The 18,191-nt window shown below is 42.9% G+C and overlaps 1 protein-coding gene and 1 pseudogene across 3 annotated transcripts; one reads left to right on the forward strand and one right to left on the reverse strand.

Moving 5' to 3' along the window:
• Nucleotides 1–3,729, reverse strand: part of LOC119801132 — a 17,929-nt pseudogene extending 14,200 nt beyond the window's left edge.
• Nucleotides 3,557–16,916, forward strand: Cd5l (CD5 molecule like). 3 transcript variants are annotated; one of them, XR_005283093.1, is made up of 7 exons: nt 3,557–3,755; nt 6,435–6,470; nt 11,275–11,598; nt 12,648–12,965; nt 13,527–13,847; nt 14,861–15,735; nt 16,049–16,916. XR_005283093.1 is itself a non-coding variant. In XM_038311103.1 (6 exons), the coding sequence occupies exons 1-6, from the start codon at nt 3,728–3,730 to the stop codon at nt 14,863–14,865; spliced, it is 1,032 nt and encodes a 343-aa protein (XP_038167031.1). In that variant the 5' UTR covers nt 3,557–3,727; the 3' UTR covers nt 14,866–16,916. The 3 variants fall into 3 exon arrangements, 2 of the variants coding, with proteins under 2 accessions (XP_038167031.1, XP_038167030.1); XM_038311103.1 differs by having other exon boundaries at nt 14,861–16,916; XM_038311102.1 differs by lacking the exon at nt 14,861–15,735 and having other exon boundaries at nt 3,559–3,755.
• The last annotated feature ends 1,275 nt before the right edge of the window (nt 16,917–18,191 follow it).

Here is an 18,191-nt window from a genome sequence, read left to right on the forward strand (position 1 = left end):
TGGAGGAGGGGTTCATGAAGTCCTGAGCCTAGCTGAGGAGCCATTGCAATTCCTGGCTAATGGGAGAGGGAGATTCAATTTTAGTCAGGAATATGTTCTCTGAGAGGCTACCCAGGTTCCAATAGATGATCCTGCACCCATGATGTACAGACAGCTTAGTGGGCTCAGAAACAGAGCATAGGAATTTTGGAGGTAAAAGTGGCTGGGGGAATAAGAGAGGAAGGAATTGGGGAGAGGCTTGATTAAAACATATTATGGGCGTGTATGAAATTCTCCAATGATGGAAAAGAATGTAAATAATAGAGGGCTTATTAGTAGGTCATTTGATTGTGGAATGAACACAGACAGACACCTATTTTCTGTTGTTTTTCTCATAAGTTAAAAAAAAGCTTCTCTAGCCTGTCTATAATCCCAGCTCTCAAAAGCTGAACCAGGAGAATTATCACAAGTCTTAGGCCAGCATTGTTTACACTCTAAACAACAAACATCCAAACTAGCCTGGATGCAGAGTGAGACATGGTCTAACAATAAAAATTTAGAACAAACGAACAAAAGAAACAAAAACATGAGGCATGGCTCAGCACAATGGTTGCTCTTGCAGAGGACCCAGGTTTGGTTCCCAGTATCCACAAGGAGGCCCACAACCATCTGTGACTTTAGTTCTAGGAAATCCAGTGTCCTCTTTTGGCATCCTGGAACACCAGCCCATGTGGTGCACGTATGTGCTGGCAAAGACTCAGTCTCATTAAAGAAAAATAAATAAATGTTTTAGATAAAATAATTTCAAGATTTTGAGTTTCTACAAGCTCTCAGCCCAATACAGCCTTGCAGATTTATGACAAACATCCTATTCATTTTGTCCTCCACTCTAAACACTACACTTGGAACTGGGTCAGTGGTCCAGTGAGTTCTCTTTCTCTCACCTTCCCTCCCTCTCTTTCTATCCATCCCTCTCTCTCCCTACTGTCTCCCTCACCCTTCCCCTCCCTCCTCTCTTTTGAGACAGACTGGATTAATACTGTTTCAGTTTCTAGAATGCTAGTATCACAGGCATGGGCCACAAAGTTCCATCCAATGTTCTATTAATGGGTCCTCCCTTCCAGTTTTTCCATGCTGAAACCAGAACACATGTTCTACAATGCTGTTGTGGGAATTTTTACTGGAGAGACATGAACTGATGTCTTACCCCAGTCAACAGTTCAAAGTAATAGTCCCACCCACATCCAACCTGCTGAAGCAGCAAGCTTATTTGTCATGGGTAACCCCAAGAGAGCTGTATCACTGAAAAGTCAGGTTCCAGCATGATGGCACATTACAGCTCTATGGCCTCTCTCCCTGTTGCAATTAACTTTTCACCTCCTATAAAAACTCCTACCTGCAGAGCCCGTTTGCAGCTGGGGCAGAATTGCCTCCACTGGGATGGGCGACACGGGAGGAGGTAGTGGCTGTGACCTCAGGTGAGACCCTATCTTCCCTCTCCCGCCTCTCTTAGGGAATGTACACAGGCCAATCTTGTTAAAGGCCCCTTGTGGGTCATTCTGGCTGCTCTGATTAGGATGGTAATGAGCTGTTGTGCTTGAGCAAAAAGTTCCACAACAGATGCAAAATACCGTTAATAGCGGCCTGTGTCCTATGAAATAACGTCTCTGCTGACTGGCAAGTTCGTTTTCCTTTCCTCATGTGTTATTAAGGTATTTCATCAGGAAACTATTTTGACTTTTTTCCCCTCCGTCCTCCTCTTTCACTCAATCTCATATGTGAAATACATTTCTCAACCTCAAGTATGTACTCTCCAGGGTGCTTTTTGCCCACAGGGTACAACCAAGGCTTTTACTTTTCAAGGTAAACTGTTATTGTGTCAGGGACCCAAAGGATGGAAGAGAATGCAGAGCATTTTACTTACAATCTGACCCAATAGTCCTAGAATGCTGACCGCTCCCACCATCCGCCCACCTCAGCTGCCTACCTGTTATGCCGTGAATGGACAACTGTACTTTTGTTTGCACCTGCTCAGCCCAGCTTTTCTCTTGCCAACACTCCACTCACTCACTTCTTAAGCCCTGATCAAGTGATGCCTACTTTAAATTTCCCCAAGTAGAAGTAGTCATTTCCTACGTTGTGTCCCCAAAGTTCTCCTACTTCCGGCTCTTACAACAGATGTTTTTGTGCTATTGTTTTATTAGACTTACTCCTTTGGTATTACAAACCAGCCTTTATTCACCTAGTCACTCACTCCAGTCAACAAATTATCTGGCACTCACAGCTGCTGAAAACTGTTTTTGAAGAAAATTAGTATTAGGATGTGGGCCTGTTCCTTTAGACCAGACCCGAATGACGCCTTGCAGCACTCTCTGGGACAGAGCTAAGAAAATGTGTGCTGTGACTGATAGCTCTCCATGCTCTTTGTCACGCATGCTGTGTTGAACAATATCACGTGATGCGGAACTTCCTGCCACTCCTAAAAGGTTATAAAATGTTAGACTTTTCCTTTGTTCTCAGGATTGGCCTGATACTGCTCACAGGGATTTTCTCAGGAGCACTGCGAAGACTCCTTTGGTCTCCTCCCACAACACCCTCTCTGTGTGTCCCCTCAATCTCACTCACAATGAAATTCCCCTCCAAGTGTTAAAGGGAAACCAGTCTTTTCGCTTTAAAGCCCTGTCATGTTTAGCTCTCCAAATTATACTTTCTAATGTTCTTTCTTCCTCCTCAAGGCCCCAAAGTCTTCCCTTTTCTAATAAACTTATATATGGTGTTATCTTTTTATTATATTTAAAACAAATAAACAGAGAAATTCAGCAGTAAGCCTAAATCCTATGATAATCCACGTCTCATGCCAAGTGAACTAAGATAGCACATCACCAGGGAATATTGACTGTGTTAGAAAGAGTGAAGGCAGCATCAGTGTGTGAAGCCGCGTGCTCCACAAATCGGTCTGATAGCTCTTGAAAGGCAGGCGTGCTGAACAGCAAAGAAAGTCAGAGGACTGAGGAGCCTGAGGGATTTGTGGCTCAATTTGTTTCCTTCATAATTTAGACTGAAGGTTACCTGAGTTTAGGAAAAGCTATCTGTTCATCACTGTGGCCATCCAAGTTCCAAAGGTGGGCACAATGAGCAAAGTATTAGGATTTCTTCTTTTCAGCACTTGGGAAGCTGGGTGAAGGCAGAAAAGCCCACCCTACCAGCAGAGATAAATACCCAATCATGATCACAGATGGGCCTTCAAGAGATATTTGCATTTATTCATTGACCTCTAGGCCCTATGTTCTCTAGGTGCTTCATTTGGAAATCAAGTCATTCAAATTGACTTACTTGCCCCACAGACCTCACCTTTGGAGGCTAATTATGGTCTAGGCTTCTAATGAAAGAGGACCATACTTGGGTACCTACCTTCCCCTATGAGAACTAATATACATAGAAGAGAGAATGAAGCAATGAAAGGTTGAACGAAGCTTTCGGTACAATGAAGAGAGGACAATAAGAGCCTCCCCCACGCCCTTTTCAGGATCTTCGCCACTCTCAGTCACCTCCCTTCCTGTAGGCATGCTGAAATCAGCACATCTGCTCTATCATCCCTGAGCTCAGCACATCTGTCTTCCATGACCCTGGGCCCACGGCTTTGGGCCATCCGATAAAACTCCTGCCACAAGCAGGATTCAAACCCAGCATTGCTGCTTGAGACCTAGATCCAGCCTCACATAGAACATCGTCTTCAGCTGCCTGGCTCATGGCTCTCCTGTTAAACTTGATGCTCGGTGAGTGTCTCTGTTCCTGTTTGTCTAGACTTCAGGCTTTCTGGAAACTTTACCAGTAGGGTAGTCTCTGACTCTGATTCAGTATCTTTCAAGAATAGCTTTCTATAGATGGTAACTTGCTCTAAAGCTTAGAAAGCCATATTTGAAGTTTGCCTTAATTGCCAGTTCTTTGTCTATTTCCCAGTATTTACACATATTACATGCATTTCCTTGTACACACATTTCCCTAAATGTACTATTACTAAGGAGAAGACTAGACAGTGGGTAACAGTCAGACAGAGTAAGGGAAAAGTCATAGGAATTTTCTTGAGTAGCTCACACTTACCCCTTGGAAGTATTTTCTTTTTGCACCTCAGTTCTTTTAAAAAGTATTTATTTAAGAAAAAGAAACAAAGAAAGCAGAGCTGCAAGATAATCATCTTTCATTTGTCTGTTAGTCTAGTGTCCTCTGAAGTGTTTCTCACAGTTCTCTAATTTTCCGAAGGTCAGTCTAGATCAGGGGTTCTGAACCTGTGGGTCTCAACCCCTTTCGGGGTTGAACAACCCCTTCAGGAGTCACCTAAGACTGTCAGAAAACACAGATATTTACAATATGATTCCTAACAGTAGCAAAATTATAGTTATGAAGTACCAGCAAAGCTAATTTTATGATTGGGGTACCACATCATGAGATGTATTGAAGGGTCACAGCATTATGAGGAGATGTATTGAAGGGTCACAGCGTTAGGAAGGTTGGGAACCACTGGTCTCGATATCAGATAATCTGGAGTTTTGGTATGCAAAGAAATATTATGTTTAGTCATGGCTCTTAACTGAATTTGTGGTTACCATACTTCTCTGAAACTTTGCTCTCTGATCCATGAGGTCAAGATAAAGTTAGTCCCCAGAAGTTTTTAAGAGGATTTTGTGTGTTGTAAGTTTAACAGAGGAAAACCTTGTGTTGTTGGCCACCTTATTTTGAAACTGTTTGTTTCATTGACCTGAAGCCGGCCAATTAGTCTAGGCTGGTTGGTCAATGAGCACTGGGAAGTCTCCCATCTCTGTCTATCCCCTGCTAGCACTACAAATTCATATCCTGCTAGAAGCCTTTTAATAATGTAATTAATATATGATATTGAATGATGTCTACTGATCTGCTATCCTAATAAGCCACATCCATTTTTAGTGTCTTGATTATTGAGAACATCACCAAAGCTCACACTGTTCTTTCCATTTCATATGTCCAGCAAAGTGTTCCCACCATATCTTAAACATTTTTACATCCCAGCAGAAATCAACAACTAGTCTTGCCTCCAGGCTCACCTACAGTCTCATCTCCTTCACAAAGACCTTCAGATCTATGGCACCTGCTCCTGTCAATGGTGCTCAGAAACTCCAAGCCCTTTATTGGCTATACCACTTCTGCTCCTGTGTATCAGCTGGGAACATTCACTTTCCTCTCATGTCCTTCTGTTTTGTGTGAGAGGTTATGCAATGCACAGATATCATATAACTGAGTCCTAGACAGTTGGAATATACAAGGCCTCTGTCCAAGTGGGCTCACTGTGGAGATGAAGAATAAGAGGCTCCTCCTCACATAGGACACACACATTTAATCCCAGCACTCAGGAGGCCGATCTCTGAGTTCAAGGCCAGCCTACAAAATGAGGTCTAGGACAGCCAGGGCTACAGAGAAACCCTGTCTTGAAAAATAAACAAAAAGAAAAAAGAAAAAGAAAGAAAGGAAGGAAGGAAGAGAGCTATTTGCTTTGAAAACTCTGGGCTGGTCCAAAGATATTTGCTCATTCAGGAAAATCCTATAACATGTGGTGGGCAAATTACATAATTGAAAATGCTTAGCTTCAGGGGCAACTGAGGGTTACAGGACTTCGCAGTGTGAAGAAGCTGACAGGAGAGTCCAAGCATACACAGACTAGAAAGTTGCTCATATTCCAAAGGTTGGAATTTGAAGATTTATGAAAAGCTGGCCTGACCTGCTGATTAAAATTAAGCTTTGATGAATCACAGTTTACAAGCTGTGAGTGATTTTTACAATGTTAAATGGTGGAGGGAAATAAAAATGAAAATATCATTTCACAATGCATAAAATTACCTGAAATTTAAAATTATGTCCATAAACAAAGGTTTCCGGGGAATCGGGCAATGCTTCTCTGCATCTCTGGGACAAAGCTGAGCAGTTGTCACCAAGCATGCAGCCTCCCAAATCCTAACTTTTACTACTGGCTCCATACAAAGGAGTTTGCCTACTCCCATCTAAATGCAGTGACAGCAAACAGCTGATCGTGCCTCTCTACCTTGCCCATATTATCATTGCCTTCCCCACCAGTGACTGCTTGGTGGCCTCCAGTGCTCTTTTCTGTGAACCAAAATGCCACATCACCACACTCACACTTGAGGCAGCTACAGTCAATCCGTGTAAATAGCGGAAGTAGATACTGCCAGGCCCAATGCCTGAGTGGAGTTACAGTCAAAAGCAAAGGACAGTCAAGTCAGCTGGTTTGCTAGAATTGACCTCTGTGGTTCCCATAGTTTTCTCTAAGGCTGGTGCCAGGAGAAGGCTATGACAGGGATGCCCTTGGAGGCTATGTGTCTCCCATGTTCCCTTAAGTTTGGCAAGGGTGATTTAAACAAAGACTTGGAAATTTGCTCTCTGACCTTACTTCCCTTTGCTTTCCTTAGCCATCTCAACCATTTTTGTTGAATCCTGCCTCGCAGGTAAGGATTTTTTTGTCTGTCTGGGTTTTGGGGGTTTGTTTTGTTTGTTTGTTGAGTTCTCAAGAGAGAAACCTCTAGGTGATGGAGGAGTGTCTATGTTTTACTTTCATTGGTTAATAAAGAAACTACCTCGGTCCCTTTAATAGGACAGAAAATTAGGTAGGTGGAGTAGACAGAACAGAATTGTGGGAGAAAGAAAGCCAAGTCAGGCAGATGCTTCAGGCAGTTGCCATGCTTCTCCTCTCTGAGATAGACGTAGGTTAAGATCTCTCCTGGTAAGCCACCCCTCGTGGTGCTACACAGATTACTAAATATGGGTTAAAACAAGATGTGAGAATTAGCCAATAAGAGGCTGAAACTAATGGGCCAGGCAGTGTTTAAAAGAATACAATTTCCGTGTAATTATTTTGGGTAAAGCTAGCCGGGTGGCGGGACGCAGCCCGCCGTTCTAACTACATCTAGGTTTAGGACTGAAGAAAATCTGTAGCTTCTTGGACTGTGAAGAGATTGAAACCAGGTCAAACAACCACTTTTACAGTGTGTATGCCAACCAATTGGCCTTGTGTGGATGGGTTTCCACCTCCAGAGACTCCTAGATAGATCAGGGTGATTTTCCTGCCAAGAGTCCTCTATGGCCATAGCAATCCATGCTACATCCAAACAGGATACATAGGTCTTCACACCAGGCCCTTTGTGGACTTGCCCTTTTCTCCTTCTGGATTCCTGCAGTCCATGTTTGCTTCAGCCTTATTGACAGCTTTGAAGAAGCAATGCTTCCCTATGCATTATGTGGCTCGACCAGGAAAAGGGAGACCAGAGGTCAGCCCCATTAGCTCCTCCTCAAGGAGCCTGCACAGCGGTGAGAGGGGCACTGCGGGGGCAGGGAAAGAGAGGCAGGAACCAGACAGTGTTTTCGGTTTCTGTTACACTACCACTCTATGCTCTCTTCTGCTGGATGATGGGAGCGCAACCAGAGACAGATCCACACGTTATTACAGTGAGACCCTCTGCCACGCAGATGCATCTTGATGTGTTAGGTGCTGCTTCTGGGTTTCCATCCTGGTGATGAGATCACTTGATCTTTTTCTCTTAGCCTCCGTGGTTGTCACCAACACGGCACTACCTGGTCTCATTTCAGTCTCTTCACACCAAGGATGTTGACCCCCACAAACTCTATCTTCCTTCTTTCAAGTCCACTGTTAGGACACTGCCAAGATTGCAGTTGCCCTCCTGTCTCTTCCCTCAAGCTGAATTTCCTCAACTCCATTATCTCCAGTCAATTCCTTTCCATTCATCCTTGCTGACATCTTGCTTTATGTCATATGTTCTGGAAACTGCTCTCTAGTCTTCTACTCCATAAAAATTAGTAAATATAAAAATTCATTTGAACAAGACTTTTGTAGTCCAAAATAAAATAAGTTAGCCAATGCAAGATCCTGATAGCAACTTTTTCCTGCTCTGCAAAATAATGCCAACCCAGACTCTAATCTTAAATCCAATGACCCAGAAATTGCTTCCACATGACACTCTTGGTTTATATCTGTACCAAGATTCATAAACTTGAAACACAAGTGCACAACAATAGAAACATTCTTTGTTAAAATAGAGCATTCTTCATTTGTATTTTTGACAATTCTGTACATGTAAACTATGTATCTTTATAATAATCCTTATCTTCTCCCTCCCACTTCTCCAGGCACCCTCAACATGTCCCTCTTCCTCCTTCATGTCCTCTCCTTAAAACAAACAAAAACCACCTTAAAAGTCTAAAGGGACTTCTTTTGCTGGGTAGGATCGGACAGACCTTGTCCTGCTGTGTTTTTCAAAAGATAAAAACGCAATGGCTAAAATGTCACTGTTCACAGGAGTCTAAATGAATATGAGTTCCTTCAAATTTTTTTCTTCATACATTAAAAGAAATCATTTTTAGTTGTTAAAAAAAAAAGTCCAAAAGGGGCACTGATTTAGACTGGTGATGCTTATTGGACTGTCAGCTGATCTTGTTGGTGTCATCTTGTGCAAGTCTAATGCTGCTAACTGTAACTGCTGTGAGTTGGGAAATTACTGCATGGTGCTCAAAGACAGTACTTCATAACACTCCTCCCCATCCTTTGCCTCTTAATCTCCTTCTCCTTCTTCCACCAGGTTCCCTGAGGTGCTGATATAGATATTCAATGGTCACTTACTCTCAGTGATTTGGCCATCTATGATCCTCTTTATTAACTGATGCCCACTGCAGAGAGAAGATTTTCTGGCCAAAATTGAAGAAAGCACTAATATACGTATACAAACACAAATATTTAGAAAACAATTTGACAACATATCCATTTAGTAAGACAAAAGTATTAAGTTACCCCCCATAACCTAGGACCTCCCCAGTCATGGACTTTTGATAGGGCTTATAGTACCAAGTATGAATTCTCTCTTGTGGAGCAGGCCTCAAGTTCAGTCCAAAAGCAGTTGATTACCCCATCACTTTCTCGCCACTGTATTGCACCAAATAGTGAGCTCACATATTTTACCTGGAAAGTCAATTTAAAGAAGGCAAGATTCACTACTAGGTATACCACTGGAGGACTTTTCTCCTCCCCACCCCTCGCAGCCTGCATAGCAATTTTGATGCTACCAAAGCGAGCAGGGAGGAATTTTTCAGGTCAGTTACAGCTTGATTTCTCTACATCCTACCACCATATGATGCATCTTCATCTTCATAAATAGATGCATCATTAACATCTATTTATGGTCAGCAACCAAGAACAATGACAATAGTCTGTGTTGTTTATGGAGCCTCTGAGCCTCCCTAGCCAATAACTCACAAGGAAGTATCTCAGGCTGAACACTGAGGTTTTCATGTCTTCTAGTGGGAAGCATTATGCACCCACATAAGGTATCTGTGTTCAAATTCATTATTTCAAAAAATTGTGTTTTTAATTACCCTACAAAGTGTTGGGTTTCCATAACAGGTCTTCATAGATCCTTGCTTTTGGCTAAATTACCCCACACCTTCCTCTCCTCTGTCTTCAAGCCCCTAATCCTATTTAAACTTTAACCTGTAGGATTATTACTCTTCCTTTAGTCTATCCTGCTATCTCCCTCATTCCTTAAGACCTCTTCCTCTTCCCCTCTCATGGGTCTTTCTAGCTTTCTTTGTAAACAGTCCAAATTAAACATACAAACCTAAACATTTCATGCTAGGAGCCACATAAGAGAGAGAACTTGTGATGTTCATCATTCTGGGTCTAGGTGACCTCCATACAGTATTTTCGAGATCCACCCATTTTCCAGAAGATTTCATAATTCCATTTTTCTTTAAGGCAAGTAAATTTCCACTGTGAATATGTACTATATGTTCATTCTCCATTTTTCTGTGGATAGACATCTAGGCTAATTCCACTTCCTGTCTTTTCTTAGTTTTTTAATGGTTATATTTTAACTTGTAGGCTTAGTTTCAATTCATAATACCGTTTCCCCACAAAAAAATAAAGAAAAAATTAAAATGAACCAGTAAACAAAACATAAATTTCCAAATAAAGCTTAAAACGAGGCAGACCAAACTGGTCTTAGTCAACTGTTATTCCTGAATTGACTCCAAGTCTGGGGAGTTTGCACAAGGTTGAAACAAAGTAGAGGGTGGGAAATCCAATCTTTGGAAATCAGAGTGTGACCATGTAGACAATCACAGTGACTTCTACCAATGTGTCAATCTCAGGTCCAGCCACAGAACACCAGACCAAATGTGGTTTCTTCTACTACATTTGACCTCTCAGTTGACTTTGTCATTAATTGAAGATGTTATTAATTTAGTCCTCTGTTGTACTACTTGGAGGCTACAGTGATTTGGCAAGATTGTTTTGAACTGGAATAAAATCTCTCAAAGGAAATAAATCCCAACTTGTCCCTCATTCTTTTCTGAGTTCCCAAAGCAATACTGGAAACATGGAATTTCTCAGTACATATGTATTATCTGAAAGAATTATCGTCAATTTCCCTAACTGCCTTCTCTTTCCTACTTTCTAGTGGGAGGGATGAAATTTATGGTTTTTTTCCATACACAGAGTTTTAGTATGAAAATACAACTAAATCCTTGATTCCTCAGAATCTATAGAGAGGCTCCAAAGAACTTTCCCATAGACCTCTAGTCAAACTACCAGGGTTTAAGCCTTTGAAGCACTGCCTCTCCCCTTGCTAATTTCTTCTGAGCTAGGTTTTTTGACAGGGTTGGTGTTATAGGAAACAACAGGAGAGGGAAAGAGAAAGAAGGAGGAGGGGGTGGAAGAGGAAGGGGAATATGGAGGGAAAGGGCAAGAGGTGAGACGAGAGCAAAGAGAAGGAAGTATATTGTTACTATCTCAATCTGGCTACCACAGAGAAAGTCATGAACACTGAAAGAACTGAAAAAAATATCATCCTTACACTTTATGCTGGACTAGGGCCCACAGTAAGAGCCACTACTTCTATGAGGAGAGTTTTCCTTCTCTATGAAATTGAGGGTAGACATTTATTGGTCCTCTCATTCTGACCACTAGAGGGTCTAAAATCTCTGCCAAGTCTTCAGCCAGCTTCTTTGTCTCAGTTGTGGATCTGATAAGGATATCAGTATGTCTGTGTGTTTTGAAATGGCATTTCTTGGTTGCATACAATTAAGAGCCTAAACACATCCTGAAGTTCCTTTACCTCTCCTATTCTGACTCCAACTCCCCCGTACTGTCTGTCAATGGTATATGGGCCCCAGAATGACTGCATATGCCTCTAAGCCCACATTTGCTTCTCTGAGGCCTCCAGCTAGTATGTCATCTCTTTGTAGAGTCTCCATCCAAAGTTCGGCTGGTAGGAGGTGCTCACCGCTGTGAAGGGCGAGTGGAAGTAGAACGCAATGGCCAATGGGGGACTGTGTGTGATGATGGCTGGGACTGGAATGACTTGGTAGTGGTATGCCGGGAGCTGCATTGTGGAGCAGCCAACAGAACCCAGAGTGGTGCATCATATAGGCCACCAGCACCAGAAGATCAAAAAGTTCTTATTCAAGATGTCAACTGCACTGGGATAGAAGATACATTGTCTCAGTGTGAGCAAAATGAGGACGTTTACAACTGCCTACATTCAGAAGATGCTGGAGCACGGTGTGTGAGTAAGTATTGGAGGCGCAAGGACCATCTTCCAGTAGTCTATACCACACGTGGCCATTCTAATAGTCATTATTTTTTGTCCTGACTTTCTCACGGTGCTACAATGAATGATGGCAACATCATCCTTTACCTTTCACACTTTCTTGACTGAAATGTGGATATAATAAGAGCCACAATTGTTGCCCACATTGTTTCTTTCTCAGTTTCCAGTTAGCTATGATGTTCAATTTCTCTTATTTATATACATGCAAACAAATATACACAGATCTATCAGCACCTGAACATGTGTTCAATGTCTGTGTCTGTAACTGAATGGAGTTATGGAAGAGCTCATGGGATTTAATATGTGCTCTTGTGAACATTTCAGTTTTTAAGTGGTCTGTCAGCTTAGTTGGGAAGACAGGAGATACTGATAAGAAGACAAAGCGATCTCACAGACAGGCGGACACAGGCATATAAATATGCAGCCAACACACTTGCCCAGATAAATGGACACAACATTATGTGACCCTTCACTGTTCTACACAATTAGCTTTCAATGAACTAACAGTGTGTCTGTGCTTTCTGTGAAGACTGTGAAATCACTGCAAGGCTGATTCTGCCCCCTTCTTTTGTCTCCTGACAGGATTTATCATTACGAAAAAGATGCCTTAATGAAAACTTTTAGGAAAGCCAGGGTTTGGGAGCATTAGTCTGGGATCTTTGATTTATGGCAACATTGAGCCAAAAATATTTTCACATTTAATGTTAATATGTGTGTTTATTAATGTTTAAATCTATAGATTAACATTAGATCTATAGCTCTTAACTTTCTTTCATGAGGAAAAATAAGTTGAATATGAAGTCATTTGAAAAACTAAAATGCTACAGAAATGATTATGATTTATTCAGGGACTGAGAGACCATCACTTCATTCCCTTAGCCACCATCCATTATGTGGTGCTTACTACTCTAATAGCCTTGTACTGGCCACCAAGAACTGAGCCCGTGTAACCAGACTCCATTTTCTGAGAAGACATGGAACAGATATTGCTCATCCCTTTCTTTCCAGACCCAGACAGCGATGTGCGACTGGTGGATGGCCCGGGGCGCTGCCAGGGCCGAGTGGAGGTGCTACACCAGGAACAGTGGAGCACTGTGTGCAAGGCAGGCTGGAACTTACGGGCTGCAAAGGTGGTGTGCCGACAGCTGGGATGTGGGCGGGCGCTACTGACCCAGAGATGCTGCAACAAGATGACTCAGGGCAAAGGGCCCATCTGGATGAGACAGATGTCATGTTCTGGACAAGAAGCAAATCTTCAGGACTGTCCTTTAAGGCTTTTGGAGAACAATTGTACTCATAATGATGACACGTGGATGGAATGTGAAGGTAATGGAAGATGACAATCCTGCATCCAGAGATTAGTTTTATTCATAAATGTAGTTAAATGGAAACCCAGGCATATGATATGTACAAAGCTACTCATGCACTAAAGATCATTGTAAATTTTTATTTTGTGTAGATTGCCCAATTTTCTTAAGAATGACTACCTTTGTAGAGGGAAACAAAATTGTGCATTGTGCAATCATACTATGAGCTATGATATAGAATGCTGTAAATAAGAATATCTGCTGTGCCCTTTGGTTTATAATAACCACTAGAAATTTCCTTATACATGGTATGTATAAATAAACAATATATATTTATGAATACAATATATAGGTATTCTGTTTTAAAAGTGAAGTGAAATATTCTACTTAGGGAAACAGACTTGGCCACAGGAACTAGAAATAAATGGAAGGAGACTTAGGGAAGGAGATGTTGTCATCAATACACACATAGAAATCTTCAAACTTATTGGTGAGGTTTTGGTGACTATGTACATAATCTTATTTTCTCTCTTTTCTTTTCATCTCTTTTATGTTATCACCTTCCTCCTTCAACTTGCAGATCCCTTTGAGTTGAGGCTGGTTGGAGGAGACAACCCCTGTGCTGGGAGGCTGGAAGTGCTACACAAGGGTACATGGGGCTCTGTCTGTGATGATAACTGGGGAGAAGAGGAGGACCAAGTGGTATGCAAGCAACTGGGCTGTGGGAAGTCCCTCTCTCCATCCTTCAAAGCCCGAAAAAGCTACAGACCTGGGACAGGCCGCATCTGGCTGGATGATGTGGTTTGCTCAGGGAAGGAGAAGTCCCTGGAGTCCTGCCAGCACAGGTTGTGGGGGTATCATGACTGTACCCACAAGGAAGATGTGGAAGTGATGTGCACAGGTAAGTCCTATTGCCCTACTAAGGTGCAGTCTAGTGGTCAGGGTAATTCCACCAGGGCTGCAGAGCTGCAGTAGACATCAGCCTGCCCTGTGCACACCTCCAGGGTTGGTTACATTCAGGCTCTGTGCACACCTCCAGGTTACGTTCAGGCTCTGTGCACACCTCCAGGTTACATTCAGGCTCTGTGCACACCTCCAGGTTACGTTCAGGCTCTGTGCACACCTCCAGGGTTGCATTCAGGCTCTGTGCACACCTCCAGGTTACGTCCAGGCTCTGTGCACACCTCCAGGGTTGCATTCAGGCTCTGTGCACACCTCCAGGGTTGCATTCAGGCTCTGTGCACACCTCCAGGGCTGCATTCAGGCTCTGTGCACACCTCCAGGGTTCCATTCAGGCTCTGTGCACACCTCCAGGTTACGTCCAGGCTCTGTGCACACCCCCAGGGCTGCATTCAGGCTCTGTGCACACCTCCAGGGCTGCATTTAGGCTCTGTGCACACCTCCAGGGTTCCATTCAGGCTCTGTGCACACCTCCAGGGTTCCATTCAGGCTCTGTGCACACCTCCAGGGTTGCATTCAGGCTCTGTGCACACCTCCAGGTTACGTCCAGGCTCTGTGCACACCTCCAGGTCACGTTCAGGCTCTGTGCACACCTCCAGGTCACGTCCAGGCTCTGTGCACACCTCCAGGTCACGTCCAGGCTCTGTGCACACCTCCAGGTCACGTCCAGGCTCTGTGCACACCTCCAGGTCACGTCCAGGCTCTGTGCACACCTCCAGGTCACGTCTAGGCTCTGTGCCGTAGTTTTGTTTTACTTTAGAGTGGGGAGAGGTTGGTGATGGGCAAGGACAGATATCTTTAAAATACAATTATTGACTATAAGAATAATAGGAGTTGGTCAGTGTCCATATATTAAACATGAAAAAAGTCAAGAAAATAGTTTGCCAAACCATGAAAATAACTTTAAAATCACACAGCAAAACTAAATGGATTAATCTTTGCTTTCTGTCCCAGGTTAGTTCCCTTAGGTGATGCCAACCTTCAAGCCCTACATTTGAGCTGACTGTAGGAGGTGACTTGACCTCACCCTGTCATGTTTCCTGAACCCTATTTCCAGTGTAAGAGAGCTGGGGGCTGGCAGAAAGCTCTTTTGATGACGCCTGTGGGCATCTTGCCAGAAAGCACAGGATCCCATCTTCAGCCGTTGGCCTCTCCGGACAGCAGGAGAGGAAATTCAAGTGTAACCCCTGACTAACCGAAGGGCTGTAGCCCAGCTATGGAATCAGGATGGAGAGGTGGCTGTGTGGAGCTTTTTGCTTTAAGTAATCAACTTTGAAGTAGGCTGAGAACTGATTTTAACCAAACAAAAAATGTGGAACAGTTAATGCACAGAAAACATTAAATTGGCGCCGGGCAGTGGTGGCGCATGCCTTTAATCCCAGCACTCGGGAGGCAGAGGCAGGCGGATCTCTGTGAGTTCGAGGCCAACCTGGGCTACAAGAGCTAGTTCCGGGACAGTCTCCAAAAGCTACAGAGAAACCCTGTCTCGAAAAACCAAAAAAAAAGAAAACATTGAATTGTGTACTCTCTGACAATTGCTTCACTCTGAAATTCAGACAAAAAGATTCTTGTCTCATTTACCTCAAAGATTTTTGTGAGTGTATAAGGATCAGACATGAATACAGTCAACCATATTTTCTCTGCATTCTGCATCTATGGATTCAGAAGTATCTGAAGAACAAAGCTACACCTGTACTGAACACATCGATTTACCTTGTTGTTATTCCTTTAATAGCGCAGCATGACAGCTATTTATACCGCAGTTGTATTGCTTCTGGTGTTATAAGTAATCTAGACATGATTTAAAGCACATAGAAGGATGTGCTCAGGTTATTTGCAAATTTTTGTATACTTCATGGGAGACTATCCCACCTGTGGATTTTGGCATCCTTGGGGAAGCTGGCATCCCTTGTCTGTTAATGCAGAAGAAGGCCTGTGCTGTTCGTGACTCACAGGGGACATAACTCTTGTACCTTTGGAGTACAGCTTCAGTTTGTGACCATATCATTGTGGGCTACGCATGTGGATTAGCTCTTTCCTTTTCTGGCCCTTGATCTGCTCTGTTGGTCAGTTTATCTTGAGGGGAACAAACCTTTCTAGGCCTAATTTCACCCTCACTGCATTTTCATTTTCTCTTTACAGAAAGCACCCCGGACTTTGGTGTGTAACCCTGATCCCTGCCTGACCTGGATCCCTGCTGCTTGCTCACTTGGGCCCTGATTCCCCCAAGTGATTATAACTGGCCATGGACTTTAGCCACCTCTCCCTGAGCCCTTGAGAGAGTGGACAAAGTACTCTTATCTTGATCTCAGGGATGCACACCCCATAATCACCTCAAGATAAGAGCTGCTGAGCTCTCTGGCTGAAGAAGTGTTTCCAGTTGTTTCCAGTTGCCCTATGCTTTCCTTTCTCTTCCCAGCCTACCTGCAACTCTTGGGCCTCACATATGACTAAGGCACAGCCTGTCTATAATAACATCGAGACTATGACAACAAAAGGAGGGCTTAAAGGGAATTATGGGTAGACAGCATTTTAGGTGTATGGAGAAAATAGACTTTTTTGAGGCTTTGCAAATTTTAAAACAAGTGAAGTGATCATTACAGTAACATTTCACTTCTCTGCCATCTCTTAGAAAGTTGCAGAGTGGTTTCCTGTAGCCCCTGGATGTTTCTCATTGAGTTCTAGATATCTACCCAAAACTCATACATTTGAAGTTTGGTGTCTGATGCAAACAGTATCCTGAGGCAGGGCCTTTTGGACCTAACTGCATCACATGGTCTGATCCCTCAGCCCTTATGAATGGATTAAACCCTGATGAATCCACTGGGCGGTGATAGAAACTTCAGGAGTTGGGACCCTGTAGAGGAAGAAGGTCACTGGGGCATGCCTTTGGAAGGAGACATTTTGTTCACAGTTTGATCCCCTTCCTGTGTTCAAGGGTTGATTCTATATCTTACTTAGCTTTTGTGAATTATGCTGCAATAAACAAGAGTGTGTGGATATTTCTTGATATGTTGATGTATTTTCTTGGATTTATGCCCAAAAGTCAGTTGCATTTTTATGCACATGGCCTGTGCACATCCCTGTGGAGAGATCATCATAAACTCTTTGAGCAGTGCAGCCCTGCCCTCTTAGACCCTGCTGGTAGCTCCAGCTGTCTCAAGGGTTAATTCACACTTTCCAGCAATTGGAAACTGTGACACAAAGTAGACTGACTTCTCCAGGTGAGTGGACTTCTAACTTGAACCTGGGAATGGATGTTTCTCACATATGACAGAGACCAGATAATCAGAAGAAACATTCCATTTTGAGACACAGAAGAAACTGCAAAACTCATGCTCAGACAGAAACACACATGAGGCCAGATCTTGGGATCCAGTGGCATTCCTGACTTTAGGTAACAAACTGCTATATATTCATAGTCATTTTAAACACTGAGTTATCTGGTATTGGTTTTAGTACTTCTAACCAAGAACCCAACCAGTTTACTCATTTCGTATTAACAAAGTGATGATCCACTTGAGGCTGGCCAGATAAGTCAGTTATCAGCAATGCAGATATTGTCATTGAATTTATACAACCAAGTTCACAGATACAATAGCATGAGGACAAGGGCCCATAACAGGAGTGCCACTCTGAGGTGTTGACCATGAGTGCCTTGGTTTGCCTGCTGAGTGCTTAAAAGCTAATATTCACAAATAAGAGAAAACATAACAGTATTTGCTTTTGGAGGTTTGGGTTACATTATCAACAATGATTTTTCTAGTTTGATTGATTTTTTGCTAATCTCATAATTTATTTTTGATAGTTGAATAATATTCCATTGTCTATTTATACCACAGTTTTGTTAGTCACCAGCTGACAAATGTCTATACTGCTAACAGTTTTTGGCGATTTTGAATAAAGCAACAATGAACATGGTGATCAAGTATCTCTAGAGAAGGCTGTAGAGGCTGTAGAGTCTGTAGAGGCCTTTGAGTAAATGATCAAGACTAGGTTAGCTGGATCTTGGAGTAGCTCTATTCCCAGTTTCCTGAGGAAACAACCACTGATCTCCATAGTGACTGTGCAAGTTTTCCCTCCTACAAGCAGTGGATAAGTGTTCTCTTTTCTCCATATCTTCACCAGCATGGGCTGTCTTTTGTTTTATTGATCTTGGCCATTCTGATTGGTATAAGATGAAATTCCAAAGTAGTTTTGATTTACATTTCCCTGGTGACGAAGGGTGGTGAACATTTAAGTACTTCTCAGCCATTTGTGTTTTGTCCTTTGAGAATTCTTGACT

The sequence above is a fragment of the Arvicola amphibius genome, chromosome 14 (genome assembly GCF_903992535.2).
Source record: "Arvicola amphibius chromosome 14, mArvAmp1.2, whole genome shotgun sequence".
In the NCBI taxonomy this organism is placed as follows: domain Eukaryota; kingdom Metazoa; phylum Chordata; class Mammalia; order Rodentia; family Cricetidae; genus Arvicola; species Arvicola amphibius.